A 23,774-nucleotide genomic window follows, 5' to 3' on the forward strand; every position below is an offset into this window, starting at 1 on the left:
AATCTGGGGACTCTTCAGCCACCAGTTTTTCAAATATCTTCCACCCTCTCACTCTTTATCCTCTTCCGGGACTCCAACAACACAAATGCTAAATCTTCTGTTCTACAGGTCTCTGAAGCTCAGTTCACTTTTAAAAATCTATTTTTGCTCTCATTTGAATTGGATAATATCTACTGATCTATCTTCAGCTTCACAAATTCCTTCCTCTGACATATTGTATCTACCATTGAGCCCATCCCGTGGGTTTATTTGTTAATAAAATTTTCAGTTCTAAAATCTACATTTAGTTCTTTCTTATATCTTTATTTCTTTTCTGATATTTCCTATTTTTTTCATTTGTTTCAAGAGTGTTTCTAATTGCTTCTTGGAACGTTTTTATGAGCGCTGCTTTCCTTTTCTGATAATTCCAACATCTCTGTCATCTCAATATTGGCGACTGTTGATTATCTTTTTTCATCTGAGTTGAGATTTTCCTGGTACTTGGTATGAAATGTAATTTTGAACTGCATCCTGGATATTTTGAGTGTTATAAGACTCTGGTTCCTACTGAAATTTTCAACTTTAGCAGGTAGTTAACCTGTTTAGATTTAGAATGCAAATCCTGGCATACTTTCATATGCTGTGTTTCAAATGTCAAACTAGGTAACAAAGCCTTTGTAATGCTACTGCAGTGCTATTTTGCCTACCAAACATGTATTTTATGGCAGGACTCTACCCTACATTCTGGGGAGGCAAGAGGGCCATGTCCTAGTTATTATTGCAGGGTAGGGATGGAAGTCAGGGTTTGCTCACAAACCTGGTCGGGGAGGAGTGCTGTGCTGCATGGAACTGCAGGGTGGGCACGGAAGAGAGTTCCGATCATGGTCTCAGCTGCCTCATTACTGCAGGTCAGGGATGAAGACAGGGCTCTCTGCCCGTAGACTTGGGCTGAGTGGGTGCTGCTTCTACTATAGGCGGGGGGATGAAAGTCAGGGTTCCACCCACAGTCTCAGCCAGGGAGGGGTTCCACTTTCTTCCTGCAAGATGGTGATGGAAGACAGGGCTCTACTCACAGACTCACAGGAGAGAAGTGCAACCTTGTTACTGCAGAGTGGGATGGAAAATAGGGTTCTACCCACAGCCTTCTGCTGCAGCATCCAGCAGAAGTCCGTGGGTAGGGGTAGCAATGTGGCTTTATCATGGTGTTCACCTGGAGAATGGTAGCTACGGCTAAAAGACTTCTGTCTGGCTTGGGTGCCCTTTTCCCAGGGCTTTGGCTGGGAAGAGCCAGCTTTTCTTGGGATTTGTCTGTGCCTATTGGCATTTATGGGTTGTGGGTATCTTTAATGCTCAGGCTGGGATACACAGGAGTTTCAAAAAACCCCAAAATCCAAAATACCACCAGGCAACTCGCTTCTGGGTTCCTTGAGTCCTGAGGTCCCTAATCAGCCTTCCTTCTTTTACCCAACTTTCAGTCTTTTGATAATTCATGTATATATTCTGTCCAGGGTCTTTTGTTATCATTATTGTGAGGAATAAAACATATTTATTCAACTTGTCTAGAACTGGAAGAACTCTTACATAATATTTTAAAAGTATAAAAGTCAGCAGAGCTTCATTATCTAAAAATAATGTTGATGTGCCTCATATTCTGTGTACACGGAAGTCACAGGTCCAGCTGGAAATGGCTGTTAGTAACAACCTACCCCAGTGTCTTCTTTTCACAAAGACAACGAAGCTCAGAGAGGCGAAATGACTTGTTCAAGTTGCTCAGCCAGAAACTGGTAGAACTGAGATTTCAATCTTGGCTTCCTAATTCCCAGCCTGTGCTCGTCCCACCGAGTGATATATATACCACTTTTCACCAGCAGTACACCATGTACGCTGAGTTATTGTTTTCAGGGTTGAAGATGAACTTGCTATTTTCAACCTCTTATTCAATAATGTATGTTGTACCTATTATTTGTTGTATATACTTGCGTTTAAAAGGCTCTGCTGTATTTTACTGTTACAGAAATCTATATGTGATTTGGCAAGCACTTTTAAAAAGCAGCGATAAAACCTACCCATTATATTCTTGTTTTGTCACATTCTTTCCTAAGTAAGTGGAAATCCACTAGAAGGTAAAACAGTAAAATTTAGATGCATCCACAGAATATCAAAACATCTGAATGGCACTAATGGTCTGATACTAATATTAATGTTTTTCCTTTGAACGTTTGCAGTTATCTCCCATTTTACACATCAGCAAATGCCTAATTTACTTGTGACTCAGTGAAAACTGGATAAAGAGATGACTGAGCTCAGGTTTAGGTATTTAACAAGAAGGGAAATGTTTCCTAAACTGATATTCTTTCTTACATTTGGATAAGATTAAACTATGGGACAATATATTATGCTCAATTTTAGAAATAAATTTCAAAGGCCAAATTTTTTGGCAGGATTGGATATGAAGTCCTTCAAAAGACCAAAGGATAGGGTAAAGGCATTAAAATGAAGTATCGTTATACCCTTAAGTTCACAGTGCAATATACCAGCTCTGCGCTTGCTCTGAAAATTGCTGCTTCAGGGACTAGCAATATATCAATATTTCAGGTTGCCATTAAGACTTTATTTGGTTTTCATACTTATTTATTAAAGTCATATAACTCCTATAGAGTTCAGTTTCTCCCAGGGAAGCTCTACAGTATAAGTGAAAAAAAAAGTCCATAAAAGATTATCTCATTTGTTGCATCTCTTGGTTTGGTGGGTTATTTTTATGTTACAATTAAATCACATTGCCCCCTCCCAATTCTTCAAGTTAATAAGCACAGAATAAACACATGAAAGGAGGAATGAGAAATTCAAATCGTATTTCATTCTGTCCTTATTAATCAAGTATTTCTATTAGAATACTAACTTGAGTTACTTTCAGATTTTCTGGGCTTGATTTCTCTAAAAAACATGCATGCTTTATATCTAAAAAGCACAGAAACCTATTTTTTGAAATAAATAGCTGATATTATTTATATTCTATTGATAGGATTAAGGGGTAATGTTAATGTGTGTTTTGAAAGGAAAGGTAATCATTCATTCTTTTCTATGAGTGTTCCTATTTTAAATTAATTGCAAATAGAAGTTTTATTTTAAAACATGTCTCTTAGCTGTCCCTACCTCCACCTCCACGCCCACCCAGGAAAAGTGGGACTAGCCCATTTCTAACATGCATCAGAAGTCATTATTTTCAGAAGCAAAATTAAGAAGAATACTTTGTTCTTTGAGATATTTATGAAAACATTGCTTTCAATTAAAAGGAGCTACATGAAAGTCGTAAGCAAGTCTAACCAATTTCTCATTGGGTTACAAGGACAAACATAACTTTTTAGGTACAATCAAAGCAGTAATTAAAATCGAAGACATTACTTCCCCTTCTCCAACCTAAAAGTTAAGTGCTTGTATACGCAAAGCAATAAATACATTTTATTATTAGGAAAAAAACTGCTGCCATTTCCTTTTGGGGGCCGGCAGCAATGATAATGATACACTGGAAAAATGAAGTCACTTTCATAAATAACCAACACTAAGTTGATGTGTCTGATTTACAGTTATTATCCGGCTTAACTTCTTAGAATATTTTGGCAAGGCTAAAATGAAAACAATTCAGGAATGCTGGTGGAATAATGGTCTTTTTCATGAGAGAGATGTTTGGTGATCTTATAATAGATTACTTTAACCTATAAGCTTAAATTTCATAAAGAAAGGAAAAATGGTCTGGGAAAATTATTCCATCTGAACGACAATGATCCTTTGCACTTAACTTTTGAAGGCCACTTACTTTGCTCGTAAAGGAGCACCACTCCCAAGCTGCAGTTAGATGGTCTCTTGCAACATCATTTTACTCACTTTAAAGAAGCCTAACGTAAGGGAGACTGTGGTAGGTGAGACGTTTAATGCCGACTGTGGAACCTCATGTTGTGGAGTTTTGGGAAGATCATGTCTGCAATGACTGCATCCCCATGACTGTCCCTGCTGCTCCCTCAGTTGTCCTTGTCAGCAGTGGGTGTTGAGCAAGCCTAGAGCTTTCAGTACTGAAGGGACAGCTTGCTTGCTATTAGCTGGATTCAGTCTGATTCCTTCAGCTACTCTGCCACCAGCCTGGTGATTGGAACATCACCCAACACTTCGCATAATGTTAAAAAAAAAAAAAAAAAAAAAAAGAGGGGGGTGGTGGGATACAAAACTGCTGCTTTTGGCAAACATTCCTTTAAAAATTCCTGACAACCTCTCTTCTGCCTTGGTGGATTTTGAAAAAAGAAACCAGAACAAAGCAAGCTGTCTTAGGGATCAAAAGCAGATAAATACATCTCTTTTCTGATAGGCAGTGTTACTTCCATTTTTCTTTGGAAGTAAAAGCTTTAATGCTTAGTGGCTAATGTATTAGTCTCCTGTTGCCACTATAACAAATAACCGTAAACTCAGTGGTTTAAAACAACATGAGTGTGTCATCTAACAGTTCTGGAGGTCAGAAGCCCAAAATCAGTTTCACTGGACTGAAATCAAGGCCTTAGCAAGCCTAAGACCTCCTTCTGGAGGTTCCAGGGGAGAATCTTGTTTCTTGCCTTGCCTTTTCCAGCTTCCAGAGGCTGCCTGCATTCATTGGCTCATGGCCCCCTTCCCCCATCTTCAAAGCTAGCAGCATAGCATCTTTGCTCTTTTCTGTCCTCTGCTTCTGTTCTTATACCTTTTATCTGACTCAGCCTCTTTTGCCTCCCTCTTACAGGGACGCTTTGGTCGTGATTACACTGGGCCACTCTGACAGTCCACAGTAATCCCCCCGTCTCAACTTCATTAACTTAATCACAGACTCTCCTTTGCCATGAGAGGAAACAGTCACAGGTTCTAGGCATTAGGAAGTAGACATCTTTGGGGAGCCAACGTTCACCCTACCACAGTTAGTTCTCTCTCTCGAAGTTCTTAATTCTTTGCATTGTTTTATATAAAGTAGATGGCTCAAAGGTCAGGATGAGCCACTTCAGATGAAAGAATCCCACCGTCAATCTAAATGTAATTAGCTGTCATAGAAAACAGAAGTAATTCAAATCCTAACCTTCCGTATTTTAAAAAAATGGGTTGACTTCTTCTTATATTGCTCAGTAATCGGGTTCCAATCACATAGAATATAACGCTTTTGAAGACAAGATATAACATAAAATGAAAAGGCTTTTCTTTACATTGTTGACATTTACTCACAATAAAAAGTGGAGGCTATTCAAGTGGGTGGCTATGGGATGGGGTGAATCATTTTCTTTCTTCTTTTCCTTCACATTATCACTATCATAAACATTCCAAAACATTTCTTCTAAACATGATATGGGGTTGTAGCATATGGCCAAAGATTATTCACATGTGCTGTGCTAGTTCTCTGCTAATAGCTGACTCAGAATTTCCATGTAGATGGCCTTCAGTCTTTCAAAATGTAAACGATAAACATCATCACTCTAGTAAAAGAAAAGCTTTTGAATTAGTGACCGTCTTAAAATGTGTAAGAAACCGTTGCAGTCTCAGCTGGTCAAGGCTATGTCATAAAGGCAAACCAGGCTTATGAAGACGACCATTCTTCGTGCAGGTGATTTGTGCTTTGGAAAGGGTACTCCATTTGCCTTTGAAACACCACAACGATGTGGATGTTCTTAACTACACGACTATGTTCCGTTCAAAGGCTCAACCACAACCTTCCTCCAGTTCAAAGGCTCAACCACAACCTTCCTAGTGATGGGTCCTCATCCTGACTCTGGGTAACCACCAGCCAGAAAGACAATGTTGTCCTCATTTATTCTCTGGGCAGAGAACTGCAAATGGGGCTGTCAGCCCTCTAGGATGTTGGAGGAATAAGACTGGCTCCGAGCTGAGGCTCTCCTTGACGGACACCTCTGCACAGTTCAAAGTCAAGATGTGAGGAATTCTTCCCCCTCCTCATGGCAGCGAGGTCCCTGAATGGATCTAGCTAGTGATACATGCCTGGAACCTTATCATACCTTAGTGGTGCTAAGGGAGTTATAACTGAAGGAAGGGCGACTTGGAACGTTCACATGCAACGCATACCACACCTTGCTATTCAAAGAAAAGGCAATTTAGAAATAAGAAAAATCAAACCCCAGAAGTTTCTGCACATAATGGACAACGAAAATATTCCATTAGGAATCATGCCACAAAAGAAATGTGGATTTTTACAGTGCTAAATTTGACAGAATTACTTCAGTTACCATTTTGAAATACTTTACTCTTCACATACATTTTTAGAGTTAAGCTTCAGGCAAAAAGACATGTAAGAAGGTATTTTTTAGTTTTACAATTTAAATAGCAGAAAGAAACTTCTATGACCTAACATTACGCATCTGAAATTTAAATAATTATTTTTAAGCCTATACCAGAATTTAGAGCAGTTTGGATAAGTGGCCAGTACTCAGTATAGTTGTTCTATACGAATGAATTTCACATTATGCGAATAACTACTTATTTCATAAAGCATTTCAATAAATCCCTGAGTTGGTTATTTCTTTATGTGGAAACCTTCAAGTTTCTAAATTTAAATCTAAAATACTATGGTCATATTTTATAAAGAGGATATGGCATATTCAAGATTTTAAAATGTCACAAACAAAATATTAGTGACTAAGTGGTTTTTCAGAATTTGGTAATCATCTTTTAAGATAAATTCACAGATTTTTAAAGCTTCAATTTGATTTCACAAAAGTTAGTAAGGACAATTCAGCTTAACAAGTTATCTTTAAAATTCAGTTTCTAAGGCAACAATCATAGGTCCCTGTACACTGCTTTAAAAAAATCATTCTTATAAATTTAGTTGCTGCAACATCAAAGGCAAGGCAAATATAACTGTCTTACTTTTATCTCCTTTTATCAGACTTTCTGAACAAGACAACTTCTCTCTTTTTAAAGGACCAGACTGCTGCCCATTAAGTACAAGAAGGTGAAGGGCAGATAAAATATCAATAGTCAAATTGGCTGCCTGAGAAATCCAGCCTGTTGCATGTTAAGAGCAAACGGGGGTCCAGCCCATTATATGTGCAGAATAGCAAAGCTCCTCATGAGTTACTCCTTATAGCTTTATAACTTACACAACCAGGCGAAAAGGGAAGAGCTCTTACCTGCACATCTCACTCCCTGAGCAATGAGCCCCCACATGAAGTTGGCACAGTATTCACACCAGTGCGGCCCCCTGAATGTGTGGACCTGAAAAAGAGTAGTGACAAAGTGGCCCGAGGGGAGATTACAGATGAGGAGATTATTTCCCTTCCAAGCAGTCATACACAAGCCATAGTCAGTATCAAGAGGCACAATATGGTTACAGTTAGAAAAACCTTGGTTGAGTGGAACTGCCAAGCAGTTACAATTTCCTTCAGAGCTTGATTTCCTCTTTGTTTTAGAAATGGTGATAAATCAAACCAATATTCTGCTATTTACTTTTGAAAACAATTTCTGCAGTGGAATTTTCCAACTGGTCCCCTCCAGCTGGAAGCAGTCTCATCTATGCGCTATACAAGTACGGGCATATTCTGAGCGCTGCGGCATGCATGGGGATGAGGAGTGATGTAGACAGAATCTGTCTATAAGGATTTTGTCAGATGATCCATCTCCTGTCCTCTGTGACCACAGTCAGGGCCACGGGTGGTGAAGGTGGTATTTAGTGGCTGGTTACAACACAATCATCAAAAAGGGCGAATATCTGTTCAGAACCATGTGATACTATGTTAGCAAAAGAAAATGAATATATTTTAGAAACTGCAGAAGCTACAGTTGATCAGAAACCCTGTTTGAATACAGTAATTATTCACTCATCTTTCCAGCTCATAAAGGTTTTACTGCATTTGATTCTTTTATCCCTAAGAAAGGAACCTCCAAAGAAGAAGGATTCAAATGCCAAGATACCTATAGACTTTATGGATAGGAAAGAGAAGCCATTCTAGCTTAACCTAAATGAAAAAATATTGGTAGAATAGAGAAGCAATAAATCCAAACCCCAAACATTAAAGAATAAAAGAAAAAATATCTTGAATATTATCAGTAACACTTTAAGACTTCTGAGCAAATATTGGCTAAAAATGTACTCAAGAAATAAGTCAGGGCTTCCCTGGTGGCGCAGCGGTTGAGAGTCTGCCTGCCGATGCAGGGGACACGGGTTCGTGCCCCGGTCCGGGAAGATCCCACATGCCGCGGAGCGGCTGGGCCCATGAGCCATGGCCGCGGAGCCTGTGCATCCGGAGCCTGCGCTCCGCAGCGGGAAAGGCCACAACAGTGAGAGGCCCGCGTACCGCAAAAAAAAAAAAAAAAAAAAAAAGAAGAAGTTAAAAGAAAAGGGAGGGACAGGGAACAAGGAAGTTACTGATCTGTATCAAATTGCATTTGCTTGAGATAATTTCTTACATATATATGATTTCCTCCATCAGAAAACAGTAATACAAGAGAGCGAAAATCACAAAGTGTGACGATTTGATTTCAACATAAATATCTGCCAAAACAGCTATGGCAATAATGAAATTCACAGCTAAGACTGTCATTTTTACTACTGTTCTATTTATATAAGTGATTTTTTGTTTGTTGGTTGGTTATCTATTTTATACACAGTAGTGTGTATATGTTAATCCCAGCCTCCTAATTTATCCCTCCCCCTTTCCCCTTTCCTCTTTGGTAAACATTCTGTTTTGGAAATAAGTTCATCTGTGTCTTTTCCTTCCTTTTAGATTCCACATATAAACGATATCATATGGTATTTGTGTTTCTCTGTTTGGCTTACTTCACTCAGTATGATAATCTCTAGGTTCATCCATGTTACTGCAAGTGGCATTATTTCATTCTTCTTTATGGCTTAGTAGTATTCCATCACGTACGTGTGTGTGTGTGTGTGTGTGTGTGTGTGTGTATGTCTTCTTTATCCATTCATCTGCTGATGGACATTTAGGTTGCTTCCATGTTTTGGCTATTGTAAATAGTGCTGCAATGAACTTTGGGGTTCTTGTATCTTTCCGAATTATGGTTTTCTTCAGATATACACCAAGGAGTGGGATTGCTGGATCATATAGTAGTTCTATTTTTAGGGAACCACCATACTGTTCTTGATAGTGGCTGCACCAATTTACATTCCCACCAACAGTATAGGAGGGTTTCCTTTTCTCCACACCCTCTCCAGCATTTATTGTTTGTGGACTTTTTAAAGATGGCCAGTCTGACCGGTGTGAGGTGATACCTCACTGTAGTTCTGATTTGCATTTCTCTAATAATTAGCAATGTTGAGCATCTTTTCATATGCCTTTTGGCTATCTGTATGTCTTCTTTGGAGAAATGTCTATTTAGGTCTTCTGCCCATTTTCTGATTGGATAGTTTGTTTGATATTGAGCTATACGAGCTGTTTGTATATTTTGTCGGTCACATAGTTGGCAAATATTTTCTCCCATTCTGTGGGTTGTCTTTTCATTTTGTTTATGGTTCCTTTGCTGTGCAAAAGCTTTTAAGTTTAATTAGGTCTTATTTGTATATTAGTGTTTTTATATATATATATATAAATAAATAAACGTACTTCAAACTTAAGAGGCTACTGAACATAAGACTTACCCTGAATGTAAGATACATATATTCCATTTAGAAAAACCATGCCAATTAATTTATGACATGCCACTGATTATAAGCTTAATCCCAATTTCAGAGATGTTAAAATGAAAAAAAAAGCATATAGTAGATCAATGAAATATGGTATATCAGAATTTGAAATACTACTACTGGCCAAAATATCCATATATGGTAGCAGTGAATAACCCAGGGTTCATTCCAAGCAGGTATGTGCTTGTGACTCTGATCACTGCCAAGTAAGCTCAAGTACAAAATGTTGTGTTGATTTTGAAAAGGCAGCCATAATCCCTTCTATGTCTTTTATGGAAAAGGGTCAGGAATGCAGATACAGTTGCTTCTGGATTGTTAATGATGTTCACAGCCTGTAAACTGAAAGCATTTCCTGGAGTTCCTGAAGCCGAGCTCAAGATCAACTTTCAGATAGTCTGTGATGTCTTTATTTTCTTCTGTGTTCCTCTGAGTGAATAAAACTGGATAAAGTATGTAATCTTGCTTTTAATCTGAGGCGAATGAGTGAAATAGATAGCACTGACTCATATTTTAAAAGTTATATAATCATGAAATAGCTAGAGAATTGTGAAGTTATTTTTAGGGGAAGTCTCAGGATAATCCAGTTTTACTTAACTTGGTAAGGTTAATAAATTGGATTAGAAGTGTGGAGGAAGTCTGGTTTTGTACCTGCCAGTTACTCATGATAAAGGGTGTTAAAGTTCTACTGGTATGTAAACCACTGAAACAGAGAAGGGCTCTTGGTAAACACAACTGGGTATTGAGATGTTGTGATAGAACCAATTCCCTTCCTCACCTTCACAAAGTAGTAATGAATGTGGCCTTTTGAAAACCTTGGGGCATTTCTTCATATTACATATGCTGAAGGAAGGGTTTCACTGTCCGAGCGGCCCAATGTTCTCTAATGAGAGGATCACACACGTATCTCAGAAAGTAAATCTTCAGGAAGTTGTTCTTTATACATTTCCTTCTCGGACAGGTTTTTATAAAGGCATCTTGGGGGCTAGTTTTAGTGGTGGTGGTGTTTTTACTTTCGTTTTTTTAAACTGTTTGTAAGGCAGGTTATGTAGCTCTCCAGGAAATGGTTCTAGAAGTAGGCCTTGAAGCCCTGGAAGCTTACTAAACTTGTATTTGTATAACAGGATTTAACTGGATTCCCTTTTGAATTTTTGTATCTAAAATTTGTTATTCTTAAATTTTGTTTGTTTTGTGACTTTCATGACGCTGGATTGTATTTGTAAAAATGGAGTATTGTAGTCTGTCTTTTTTATTCCCCTAGAGGTCATCAAAACAAATAGACATCACTCATTTATTATTTTTATTCATTCATAAACAGTTATTAGGTGATGACATATACAAAGATTAAACCAAATATTGGCTCAAGGAATTCACCATAGGTTTCTCCTGTTAAATATAATGTGAAAAGCCTCTTCTGAAAGTGTCTGCAAAGTGTGAGGGTAGCTGGGGTGGGCACTGCTCGGGTATTATGTGTGAGCTGCAGCTTCCAGGATGAGCAGGGTCAGCCAGGTGAGCAGAACAGGCCTGAATGGGGGTAGGCGTGTTGGAGCGGGGTGCATTAGGTGACCCTAATGACCAGCGTGGCAGGAGTTGAGAGGCAGACAGGGCCTCTTCCACGCCTACAAATGTATACTTTGTTCAGTCAGCAATGCAGGGCCACTGAAGATTTTTAAGGAAAGTGACACAGTCGAGGGGACAAGGCTGGAGGAAGACAGATGAGGGTGCTACAGCAGTAGTCCAGGTAACAGATGACACGGATCTGAACTCAGGGTACTGATGGAGAACATGGGGCAGAATCAACAGCGCTTGGTGACTAACTGAATCGGAGGCAAAGGAGAGAGGAAGAACGAGGGCTAACTCTTAGGGGGAAGATGGCATTAACAGGGGGAAGAGAAGTAGCAGAACAGGTTTGGAAGTGAGGTGGGAGGGAAACAGTGGAAGAGATGGAAATGGCTGATTGAAGATTCCTGAGAAAGAGGAGGTAACCCATGGCGTAAGCTTCCTGAGGGCAACCAATGGAGATGGGAGCCAGGGCAGAGGGATGAGTTTTGAATAAAAGAAAACTCAACTCTTCCTCTTCCCTGTGTTGGCAGGGCCAAGGGTAAGGGGAAGAGGACGGCTGTGCAGTGCAGGAGTGGTGGGGGCCTGGAGGCAGAAGGCTAAGGGAGTTCATACCCAATGGTCTAGTTTCTGTGTGTTAGGAAGTAAGTTCAGTCATGGAGCCAATGAAGAGTTTAGAAAAAGTGGGGAATAGGAACTGGAACTGGCCAGAAATTCAGAGAAGGGCTGTTGGACTTGAAAGCAAGCTTCTTTCCTGAATGTCATTACAATCATACTATAACAGTGTCAAGTGCATTAAAGAAAAAGTGACAAATACTTTCTTTTAAAAAGGGTGATTGTGTTATATTTGAGCTTTACCTAAATGTTTTATTTTATATGCAGTTTTACGTTATCAGTGATGTTTTTATCACATATTTTACCAATTCAGAAAAAGGTATCTTTAACAAGTCAGTTGCACAAATTGTACAACTTAGAATAGCTCTGCAGTTGTTCTCCTCTACCTAGCACGACGGAAACAGGGCGCTGTTCCTGCACATGAGGCTCTAGGGCACTGACACCTGCAGATAATTCTGCTTCCTAGATGTGGTTGCATTTTGATTACCCGTCTCAGAATGATCAAATCAGAATGTAACAGGTATTCAAAACGCAATAATTAAAAGGTCAAAAGTTGCATCTTGGGGGTTCTTTCTGCTTAGGAGAATGCTAAGAAAGAGCTAGGGTGGGATCTGGTAGAAAGGAGGCCTGAGTGGTTCACAAGGAGTGCAGGAGCTCGGGTCAAGCCCTGGTTTATAAGACAGAGTGACCTGTGCCTGTGATTCCCTGTAGTGTAGCAGACGCCCTTAGACATCGGCACAGGTCAACACCCAGGGAATCAAGGTTACTGACGTCTTCATAACAGAACACAACGAACACTCATTAAGTGACATTTTCCATTTTTAGGGGATTTCAATTCTAAATTGCCCCAGATTTTTATGTTTTCGTAAGTTTGTGTTTTAGTTTTCCTGCCTCTTCTTATTCTCCAAAGTTGTTGGCTCTTTTTCTTTCCTCCTAACCCTTCTCCCTTTTCCATCCACCAGTTCTTAGTTATGGACCAGGAAATCTGATAACTTTGCTAGCACTGGATATAAATCAAGAAAATGTGTCATCCGTCTTCCTCTTGAAGGTGTTAAGAAACCAAACCAAAGGAAACCCACCGAATTTCTGGTTCCTTGTCTGTTTCTTGTAGCTGAGGCTGAGGCACGGTGGTCTTGTGAGAAAGGAGGTGTTAGCACCTTGCTTTTTATTCTGTGACATTCTTTAGTCTCTAGTTACTGTTTCGTATAAGCAGAAGCCACCTCAGTTTCTGCTGTTTACTGTATGACCATAATGACATACATTGGCTTCATAAGGTGGGAAAATAACCAATTCCTTTATAAAGAGGACTGTTTCTTCCTTAGAGTTATTTAAACAAATCACTTGATCATTTTATAAAAAAGGGATTCCTCTGGGGGATGTTTTGGTATCAATCAGCATCATCATATAACAGTATCAGTGAGGTCAGAGATGGTCCTGAGAAAAGTAACCTCGTACGTTGGCCACAAGTATGTTTCTTCTAGGCCACCTCCAAAGCTTTTGGTACATCTCGACAAATGAAAGTGACAGAGTACACGGCTTGAATTATACCTTCATGAACAAAGGGCATAGCAACTTGTTTTAAAGACCTCTTCTCTTTTGCAACTGGAGAAAGGACAACTTTATTACCATGGCATCTGAGATTGCTCTCACCTGTGAATACCTCCTGTCACATCAATCACCTTAAAACTGGAGATGAAAGACTGGATTAACTAATGGACCCAAAAGAGTCTGTTACAGGCAGGGCACTGGTCAGAAGCAGGCTGAAAAGGACAGACAGTGAGGGAGATGGGTGGGCTACTGAGAGGCCCACGTGGCACAGGCCAAGGGTCCTGTATCTCCAGTGTACTGACCTAGGTAAAAACTGAAGCCATGCTCACTGGGCCTACTGTTATACTGACCCAAACCCTGGCTTCTATAAGAAAACCAGCATGTCTGCTTCTCATGTTTCTGATGTTCACATCTCCAGTTTGAATGTCAGTAACAGAAACAACGGAAAAGAATTCCATGCTATTAGAAGAGAAAGAAAAATTCAGCACATCTTCATTATCCCTTCCAGGCCATAACACTACCTGCAGAAATAAGCATGAATGCAAACAGCCAAGCAGCATTCCTGCAAAGCCTGCTGCAAATGTAAACTCCGTTGGACGCAGTAAGAACGTTGGGGGAAATGAAATTGTGCTTGAAAAGGTGGGAATGACATTTCAGCTGCTGCTCTTAATTTGGGAGGCCCTGATGAGTCAGTTCTCCAGCGTGGTATTGGGCAATGAAGGGAGAGAACAGATGATCCAAATCGAAACGAAAGGAACATAGGTAGGCAGGCAGCTGGGCAGGAAAGGCTTTCTCTCTCTCTCTCTCTTTTTTTCTTTTCCATTTTTATCTTTAGGGCAACCAGAATGTACTCTTTTAAGTAACCAATTTTAGCCTCACCAAGATGGCTTGATTTTGATCCAAAAGATTTGGAATTTAGAATTTGGGTCCTAATTTGACCTCTTCAGTTAAAGTATATGTTGATTTATACTACATAATGAGAAGAGAATGTAGAACATTGGCTATGATCATTAACAACAAATACATAAAATTGTATAGAGGTTCCCTACAGGAAAAAAAGGTAGGGAGGGGGAACTTAAAAATAGGAGTATCTTTAGTATCAAAGCAATACCTTCTTGCCTTGTTATTTAAACTATTAGTGGCCTTAACATTCTTCAGGAAAAACCTATAACAAACAGTAAGGTTTGGGTACGGTTAAGCCAGCAGCACTGATATCATGCTGACTATGCCTCCCCCTCTTGTCCTGATGGAATGACATGAAAGGTGGTGCCCACGGCAGGAAAGGCAGAAGGAATCCCCGGAGCACTTGCTGAAACATGGCTTCGAGCAGTACTTGGGGCTGGTGAGTGCCTGGTATAGGAGGGGCACACCCTCTAGCCAGCGGCAGACAGAATCTAGGAGGTTCTGTGTGCCTGGGGGCACTGGACAGCTGGCAAAGGGGCGCAGGTGCTAATAACAGCTTCTACAACTGGCTGCTACACATGATTGTGCAGGGACTCTGTGAGGCACAGACTTCACCTCACAAGTAGTTAACACCATCAGAAGTATTACTGTGAAAAGCATGACAAATGATAGAAAACTCAGTGACCTAATGTTTCAAGAGTGAGAAAACTGTTCAAAATTGAGGGAGATAACTATAAAAGCCTGCTGGACATACCATGGTCATACCACAAATAAGTGGTATCCCCTTAAATATGAGAAATAACTACAGGAAAAAGCCGATATAACATGGTCAGGCTATGACAATACTAGTCCTACTTTACTAGTACAGCAATTACTAGGACAACATTAATAGTTTAACTCTTCTTCCACATGAAAAACATAAAAATGGTTTTTATTAATTGGCATATTAAACAGTACTTTCAACATGCACAGAAAAAATAATGAATTATTATCAATTCTACTCACACAGTCCATTCACCATAATCCTATACAGGGCCTTATTGACAAAGTTTAAATTTCTTTATGGCTTCCTTCATGATCTACATTTCCCTATCAACACTAGCCCAATGAAGGGGAAATATCTCTAAAATTACAGCTGAGGGACTTCCCCTGGAGGTCCAGTGGTTAAGACTCTGCGCTTCCACTGCAGGGGGCACAAGTTCGATCCCTGGTCAGGATCCTGTGGTGGGGCCAAAAGTAAATAAATAAATAAGTTACAGCTGAGCTGATGTGGTGCAAATGAACTTGCTCAGAATCGTACACAACCACATTAACACCGGAACACGAACACAGTTTCTGGTGTCAAGGTTCTGTTCTAAGCTGCAAGAGTGGCCCCTTGCACAAAACCATCGACTTGAAATCCAGGCATCAGGCAGTGGAAACACCAAAGTAATCAAGGCATTTATTTTATTTATTTATCACATTGCAAGGTACAGTTTGTATAATAAATGATATAACAATAAATATCACCCAATAATTAAAAAACACTTTCCATTTCAAAATATGGGTGTTTAAAGTATTAAAAAAACTATAATGTTTAGCCATTTTCCAGGTTTCAGAAGCAAATTTCTTTTTAATTTCTTTTCATCGGAGCTCTAATGAGAGCTTTACCTCTAAAGTGAATAACTGTTAAAGTTTAAACATGTCACATGCCATACCTAAAACACTTCTACTTTGACAGTTTAGTTTCATTACTTGGAATAATGTTTGCATTCAAATACCAGTAGTAAAAAAATATAGACACAGTGAATCAATACTTCAAAATACCAATCTCCTAAAGTTGTATTATGAAGGTATTGATATAACAGGAAAATAAAATCAATGAATCAACTTGGTTGTGCAATAAAATCCACTGTATACTACACAGCTGAGTGACAGATAATCTCTATACCACATTGCAGTATGTAAACTGAACACTGAGAGACAAAAAAAGCCTCAGACTAATCCACATTATCTTATGATCCATAATTCCACAAAGCCTCCAAGCCTGTACTAATATTAACATTTCCACAAAACCAGATTTCAATTTCTCTTTGGTTTGGTTGTAAAAATGTCATCTAAAGCAGTCTGCTGTTAAAACATATTATATTATGAATAAAGTATTTCTCTAATACACCTGGAAAAAGGTTTGATTAAAATGTGCAAAAAAATTATTAAACTATGTAGTTCAAACCCTTTTTAAAGCTCTAGTAAAAGAGATCCAGATTTTCTCCATTGTTTTTCTATTGGTTTAATTGGGTGTTTTTCTAGTTTCCTAAGTTGGAAGCTAATTGATTTGACCTTTTTATACTCTTTCCCCAAATAAGCACTTAGTGGTATAAATTCCACTTTAAGCACTACTTCGGCCACATTCCACAAATTTTGATGTGTTGTATTTTTCTTTTTATTCAGTTCAAAATATTTTCCAATGTCCCTGTGATTACTTCTTTAATTCATGAGTTATTTAACAGTAAGTTGTTTAATTTCCAAATACGTGGGAACATTTTCAGATATCTGTTATTGATTTTGAATTTAATTCTGTCATGGTAAGAGGATATACTTTGTGTGATTTCAATCCTTTTACATTTATTGACACTTGTTTTATGGCCCAGAATATTGTCTATCTTGGTGAATCTTTCATGTTCACTTGAATAGTATGTGTATTCTGCTGTTGCCAAGTAGAATACAAATATCAGTTAGGTCAAATTGGTTGATACTGTTGTTCAAGTCTTCTAAGCCCTTACTAATTTTCCATTTGTTCTATTTGTCTGTTTGTCTATTTGTCCTATGTCTGAGAGAGAAGTGTAGAGATCTCCATCTATAATTGTGGATTTGTCCATTTCACTTTTCAGTTCAGTTGTTGCTTTACATATTTTGAATCTCTGTTTTTAGGTGCATATAAAATTTAAATTATGTCCTCTGAATGAATTTTATTTTATTTATTTATTTTTGGCTGTGTTGGGTCTTCGTTGCTGCACGCGGGCTTTCTCTAGCTGCGCAAGCGGGGGCTACTCTTTGTTGCGGTGTGAGGGTGTCTCGTTGTGGTGGCTTCTCTTGTTGTGCAGCACGGGTTCTAGGTGCACGGGCTTCAGTAGTTGTGGCATGCGGGCTCAGTAGTTGTGGCACACGGGCTTAGTTGCTCTGCGGCATGTGGGATCTTCCCGGACCAGGTATTGAACCTGTGTCCCTTGCATTGGCAGGTGGATTCTTAACCACTGTGCCACCAGGGAAGTCCCCTCTTAATGAATTTTAATGTTTTTACTGCCAATAATATTTATTCTGAAAACTACTATGTTTAGTATAAATATAGCTTTTCTAATTTTCTTTGAATTACTGTCTATATGGTATATCTTTTTCTTTTTACCTCTCTGTGTCTTTAAAGTGGGTTTCTTGTGGATAGAATATAGTTGGGTCTTGGTTTTTAAATCCAATCTGACAACAACCTCTATCTTTCAATGGAGTGTTTAGTCTAGTTTCATTTAATGTAACTATCAGTATAATTGGGTTTAAATCTGTTATCTTGCTTTTTCTTTCTATATATTCCATTTGTTCTTTTTTCTCTTTTCTTGCATAGTTTTGGATAAATTACATACTTTTTATGAATCCATTTTGCCTCCTCTATTAGCTTATAACTATTTTATTCTTTAGACTTCTAAGGTTTACAGTACACATCTTTAACAATATTATAGTCTACCCTCAATATTATACCACTTCACGTATACTGTATCTTACAACAGTACATTTCCACTCCTCCCACCCTGTACTTTATGATATTGTTTTACTTGTACAAACTACATAATATATTACTATTTTTGCTTTAAACAGTAAACTTATGTTTTAAAAAACACTAAAATGAAGGAAAAGAAACATTTTACACTTACCTATATGTTTACCATTTCTGGCATTCTGTATTGTTTTGTACAGATCTAAATTTCCATCTGAAATTATTTTCCTTCTGTCTGAAGAACTTCCTTTAATATTCTTATAGCATAGGTCTCTTGGTAATGGATTCACTCAGTTTTTCTTTGTTTAAAAAACAAATATTTTGTCTTCATTTTTGAAAGATAGTTTTGCTGGATATAGAATTCTAGGTTATAGTTTTTGTTGTTGTCATTGCGTACTTTGAAAATATTATTCCATTGTCTTGCATAGTTGCTGATGAGAATTTTGCTGTCATTCTTTTTTTTTTTTTTTTTTTGCGCTACGCAGGCCTCCCACTGTTGTGGCCTCTCCCGTTGCGGAGCACAGGCTCCGGATGCGCAGGCTCAGCGGCCATGGCTCACGGGCCCAGCCGCTCCGCGGCACGTGGGATCTTCCCGGACCGGGGCACGAACCCATGTCCCCTGCATCGGCAGGCAGACTCTCAACCACTGCGCCACCAGGGAAGTCCGGCTCTCATTCTTTATTCATCTGTATGTAACAAGTATTCTTCCCACTTCCCCTGCTGCTTTTTAAAGAACTTTGTAAAATATGTAAGAGTACCAGCGACAAAGGAAAATAATCCATGTTTCTCTGTTGACATATTTTTCCTACATTGAAATAATCTTTACTTAAAGATGTTAATAAAAAAGTGTAATTTTCTTCTTTTATAAAAATGTACTTCTGACTCCAAGTACACTGAAGTTAGATTGATTGGCATTGTCCCACTGGTCACTGATGCTGTACCCCCCCCACCGTGAACTTTTGATTCTTTCTGTCTTCCATTTTGGTTACTTTTTATTGCTATGTCTTCTGGTTCACTAATCTTGTCTTCTGTGGTACCTAATATGCCATTAATACCATCCAATGTATTTTAAATTTCAGGTAAATTTTTCATCTCTAGAGATTCCATTTGGATTGTTTTAAATAGTTTCCATTTCTTTCCTCACTGCAGCCTTTAGTCTACTGCTAATTCAGTCATGTTACTAAGATGATGATACCATTCTGAGGACTTTTAGACAATGCCTTATGTTTTATGATGTCTTTCTACTCTGACTGGTGGGCAAAACTGTATGCAGCCCAGGGACAATTTCAGTAATTATTCAGCCTATTGCTTTCTGGTGGTTTTCTGATAGTTTTTTCTCATGCAGGTGTAGGTAAGTACCAAAGACTCATGAAGACTCCTATGCAGATCTCCAGAGCACTTTCTGTGTACATCTCTGTCCCCCAGGTACCCTGCCCCAGAAATTTTAGCTGCTTTGTCTTGTCAAACTCCAGTCTCTGTGTCCTCAACTTGGTTAGACCAGCAGGTCCTCTTTGGATTCCCGCTCCATGTGCTGTGGCCTAGAAACTGCCTCCAGGCAGTGAGAGCACTCTTAAGACTCATCTTGTTTGTGTTCCTTCTTTAGGTATCACAGAACTGTAACATCTGTTGTTCAATGTCTGACTGTTGTTTTATATACTTTTTATGGTTTGCTAGTTGTGTAAGATGCGAAGGTATATCTATTTCTTCCATCATGGCTGAAAGTGGGAGTTCAGATTATATTCTTGTTTCTAAAACTGATCTTTCATGTGAGCTTGAACCTGACGTTAACCTAATCAGCAATTCTCAATGCCCTTTATATAGGCTGAACAGCTTCAGGATTCTTTTACCCTCATGCTCTACAAGCATGCTTCTCTCAGCAAAATGTTACATTAACATTGTTGTATTCAGTAGGCTGTATAGTAGGGTCTTGTAACTGGTGATTTCATTTGTCATTTAATGCTGAAGTGGGCATTTCTTATTTTTTAGCCATGCAGAATAGATGTCTTGTCTTTGGATAACGGTCCTCAATCCATGTGAACTGTATGGAGCTGATCCTATTCCAAGCTCCAGGGGAAGGTATGTGACCTAGATCTAAGCCAATAAGCACATTCCATTCTCCTAAACCATAGCTAATGGTTCACAGATGGGCATATAAGATAACTGTGTGAATGCCTACCAGGCCTAGACCTTTTGCTCAAATAGTCTCTTTTTTGGAGCTGACTAGAATCTGAGAACATACACAGCTGGAGCCTTTGCCAGCCATCTTGTCACCAGAGGGAGCCTAAAAAATGAAGACAGAGCTGGGAGGCAGGATTCTGGTAGCATTTTAAGCTCCTGGGCTAAGGGATACCTTCAGCTAACACTGAACTTTTCCTACTATGTGAGTTAATAATTTCCCATTTTGCCTCCATGAGCATGGGTTCGGCTTTCTGACACTCGCAATGTAAAGTTTCCCATCTGTTCCATCAAATGGTAAATATCAGTCATGGTTTCCAAGTGGATTTTTTAAAAAGACACACTGAAGCAATGTCACACAATTGTGGAGTAATGAGCTGTAATAGCAAACCATCAAAGCAAAATCACATACCTCCAAGAGATGGACCTTCTCTTTATGAATGCACTGTGCAAGCTTGTAAGGCAGAGCCACAAGCAGCCATCAGGGTGTGGAACATGTAAGGGCTAGAACTCCAAGAAAAGGGAGTTCTACAAAAGAGAAAGAACGAGCCTGACATTTCAGGCCTGATCTGGGCAAATCCATTCACATAGCCAAAAACGTCATCTCTACTACAACAGTGTGTAGGATATCATCTACCATGTCGAGAATCCTCTGGCTCCCATGACCTAAAAATGAATATATTCTTTTCTTTTAAATTTTTGTCTGGACGACACTTTAAGAAAAACACCCAGTTCTACTTTTGCTCCCCCCAAAATATAAACATGTAGAAAATAAGCAGTTGACAATGTTATTCAGAAGTGTAACACTACTGGGCTATTTCCCCTTTTCTTTTTAGCTTTCCTATTTTGCAGCCAGAAGAATAGTAAGATAATTTAATATGACAAGTTAGTAAACCTGAAAAAAAGCTATTGGTATGGTATTTATCAGGAAAATAATCTGTAGTGGTTTTCAGATACCAGCAGTGCTGTGGTAAAATATCTAAGAAAGAAAAATCAATATCTGCATGTGTTCTCTTCACTTAAAAAATTCTTTCCTAGATTTATATTCCACTTCCTTTGGTGTTTATGCATGTCTCTCTTTTTTTCTCTGCCCTTTGGGCAATGATATACATATTTTTTTGCGGTACGCGGGCCTCTCCCGTTGCGGAGCACAGGCTCCGGATGTGCAGGCCCAGTGGCCATGGCTCACGGGCCCAGCCGCTCCGCGGCACGTGGGATCCTCCCGGACCGGGGCACGAACCCGCGCCCCCTGCATCGGCAGGCGGACCCCCAACCACTGCGCCACCAGGGAAGCCCTGGGCAATGATATTTTTGTGTCAGATACTATTACATACGAATAATGAATGTTGACTAATAATGATAATAATCGTACTGAGATACAGGGAAGTAAGATGTTATGAAATGTACATAGTCAAAGCATGTGCTTGAGGAATATTTTATTAAAGCCACAATAGGCTTCACTATTAAGTAAGACTCTTTGTCCTCCGAGGAACTTTGATATAGTGTGTCACAAAGAAGATGAAGTATAAAAGTATAATTTGTTGAACAAGGTCTTGGAAAACAGAAATGAAATATTATACATGTATCTCTCCTATTAACTTACAAAATAAGCAGAATAGAATTAAGACTTAATCCTCAGTTAAATCTGGGTGGGGGGATGGATATATGATACAAATGACTATAAAAAGTTGCCTTTAAAGTACTAACATGTCCCAAATCCTTGAAGGTTAGATTACTGTGTGGACAAAAACTAAAGTATTAAGAGAACAGAATTCTGGAGGAGGTGACTTTTTAAAATTGTGTGTTCTTCCTAAGGATTAATTTACATCCTTAGCTTGTTATTGTGTCAGGAGTCACATGCCAGGCTGATTCTCTACTTTGGGATAAATTTTGGAGAAACCAAATTTTCTAAAACATTAAATCAGCAGGATATACATACATGATGGAAATCATCAATACCACATTAGAGGCAGTTGTCTACCAAAGGGTCTCAAATTAGGATACTGGTTGAAAATAAGAACTAGGATAGGTGCTGGTGAGAGAGAGTGCCAGGCTCCTCCTTAAGGTGTTTAAAAGTGGCAACCCTAACATCTTAAAGGCTGGCCTCAGGTTTTGTTTTATTTTTAAATTGTTTGGTTTTTGATTTCATAAAAGACATGGTACACCTAGTATGTTCCACTAACAGTCTCCTAGTGAAAACAAACTTGCAAATCTCTCCCCAAATGTTAAATTACTCTCTAATATTTTTTGTTTCTTAATTCCATAAGAGAGATAGGACACCTAATAAGTTCCACTAACAGTCTCCAAGTAAGAAAAACTTCCAAACCTCCCTCCAAATTTGAAAGCAACAAAAACAAAAATAGGCAAGTGAGACTACATCTAACGATAAATCTTCCGCACAGCAAAGGAAATAATCAACAGAGTGAAAAGTCAACCCATTGCTGGATCATAATAAAGTTTTAACTTTTTGAGGAACCTCCATGTTTTACATAATGGCTGTACCAATTTACATTGCCATCAACAGTGTACAAGAGTTCCCTTTTCTCCACATCCTCGCCTACACCAGTTATCTTTTGTCTTTTTGACAACAGCCATTCTAACAGGTGTGAGATGATATCTCATCTCACTGTGGTTTGATTTGCATTCCCCTGATGATCAGTGATGCTGAACACCTCTTCATACAGCTGTTGGCCATTTGTATATCTTCTTTTGAGAAAGGTCTATTCAGGTCCTTTGCTCATTTTTAAATCAAGTTTTTTGTTCGTTTTTGGTTTTTTTGCTATTGAGTTGTATGACTTCCCTATATATTTTGGATATTAACCCCTTATCAGATATATGATTTGCAAATATTTTCTCTTATTCCATAGGTTGCCTTTTCACTCTGCTGTTTCCTTTACTGTGCAGAAGTTTTTAGCTTGATGTAATCCCACCTGTCTATTTTTTCTTTTGCTGCCTATGCTTTGGTGCCATATCTAAATAATCATTGCCCAGACCACAGTTAAGAACGTTTTCTTCCCCTGTGCTTTCATCTACTAGTTTTTTGGTTTCAGGGCTTATATTTAAGTCTTTAATCTGTTTTGAGTTGGTTTTTATAAATGCTGTGAGATAGGGGCCAATTTCATTCTTTTGCATGTGGATATTCAGTTTTCCTAACATCATTTATTGAACAGACTATCCTTTCCCCATTTAGTGTTCTTGGAACCCTTGTTGAAGTTCAGTTGACCGCAGATGTATGGATTTATTTCTGGGGTTTCTAGTTCATTCCATTGGTCTACAGGTCTGTTTTTATGCCAGTGTACCATACTGTCTTGAGCTTTGTAATATATTTTGAAATCATTAAGTGTGGTGCCTTCAGTTTTGTTGTTTGTGCTCAAGATTGCTTTGGCTATTTAGGATATTTTGTGGTTCCACATGAATTTTAGGATGTCTTTTTCTATTTCTGTAAAGAATGTCATTGGGATTTTGATAGGCATTGCATTGAATATGTAGATCACTTTGGGTAGTATGGACATTTTAGCAATATTAATTTTTCTAATCCATGAAATGATGAGTTTCTCTTAAGTACAATATTTAAAGTTCTCTAGCTCCATAAAGTGGCTATGA

At 38.7% G+C, this 23,774-nt stretch overlaps 1 protein-coding gene across 4 annotated transcripts in view; it reads right to left on the bottom strand.

Annotated features, from left to right (window-relative positions):
* The window catches only part of CHN1 (chimerin 1), a 176,452-nt gene that overhangs the window by 15,731 nt on the left and 136,947 nt on the right, over positions 1-23,774 (bottom strand). For all 4 annotated transcript variants that reach the window (XM_004267333.3, XM_049712783.1, XM_033423608.2 and 1 more), the window contains one exon: positions 7,125-7,209. In XM_004267333.3, coding sequence (XP_004267381.1) covers positions 7,125-7,209 — 85 coding nt within the window. The remainder of the gene's footprint in view (positions 1-7,124; positions 7,210-23,774) is intronic.

This window comes from Orcinus orca, chromosome 7, assembly GCF_937001465.1.
Source record: "Orcinus orca chromosome 7, mOrcOrc1.1, whole genome shotgun sequence".
Taxonomy (NCBI): domain Eukaryota; kingdom Metazoa; phylum Chordata; class Mammalia; order Artiodactyla; family Delphinidae; genus Orcinus; species Orcinus orca.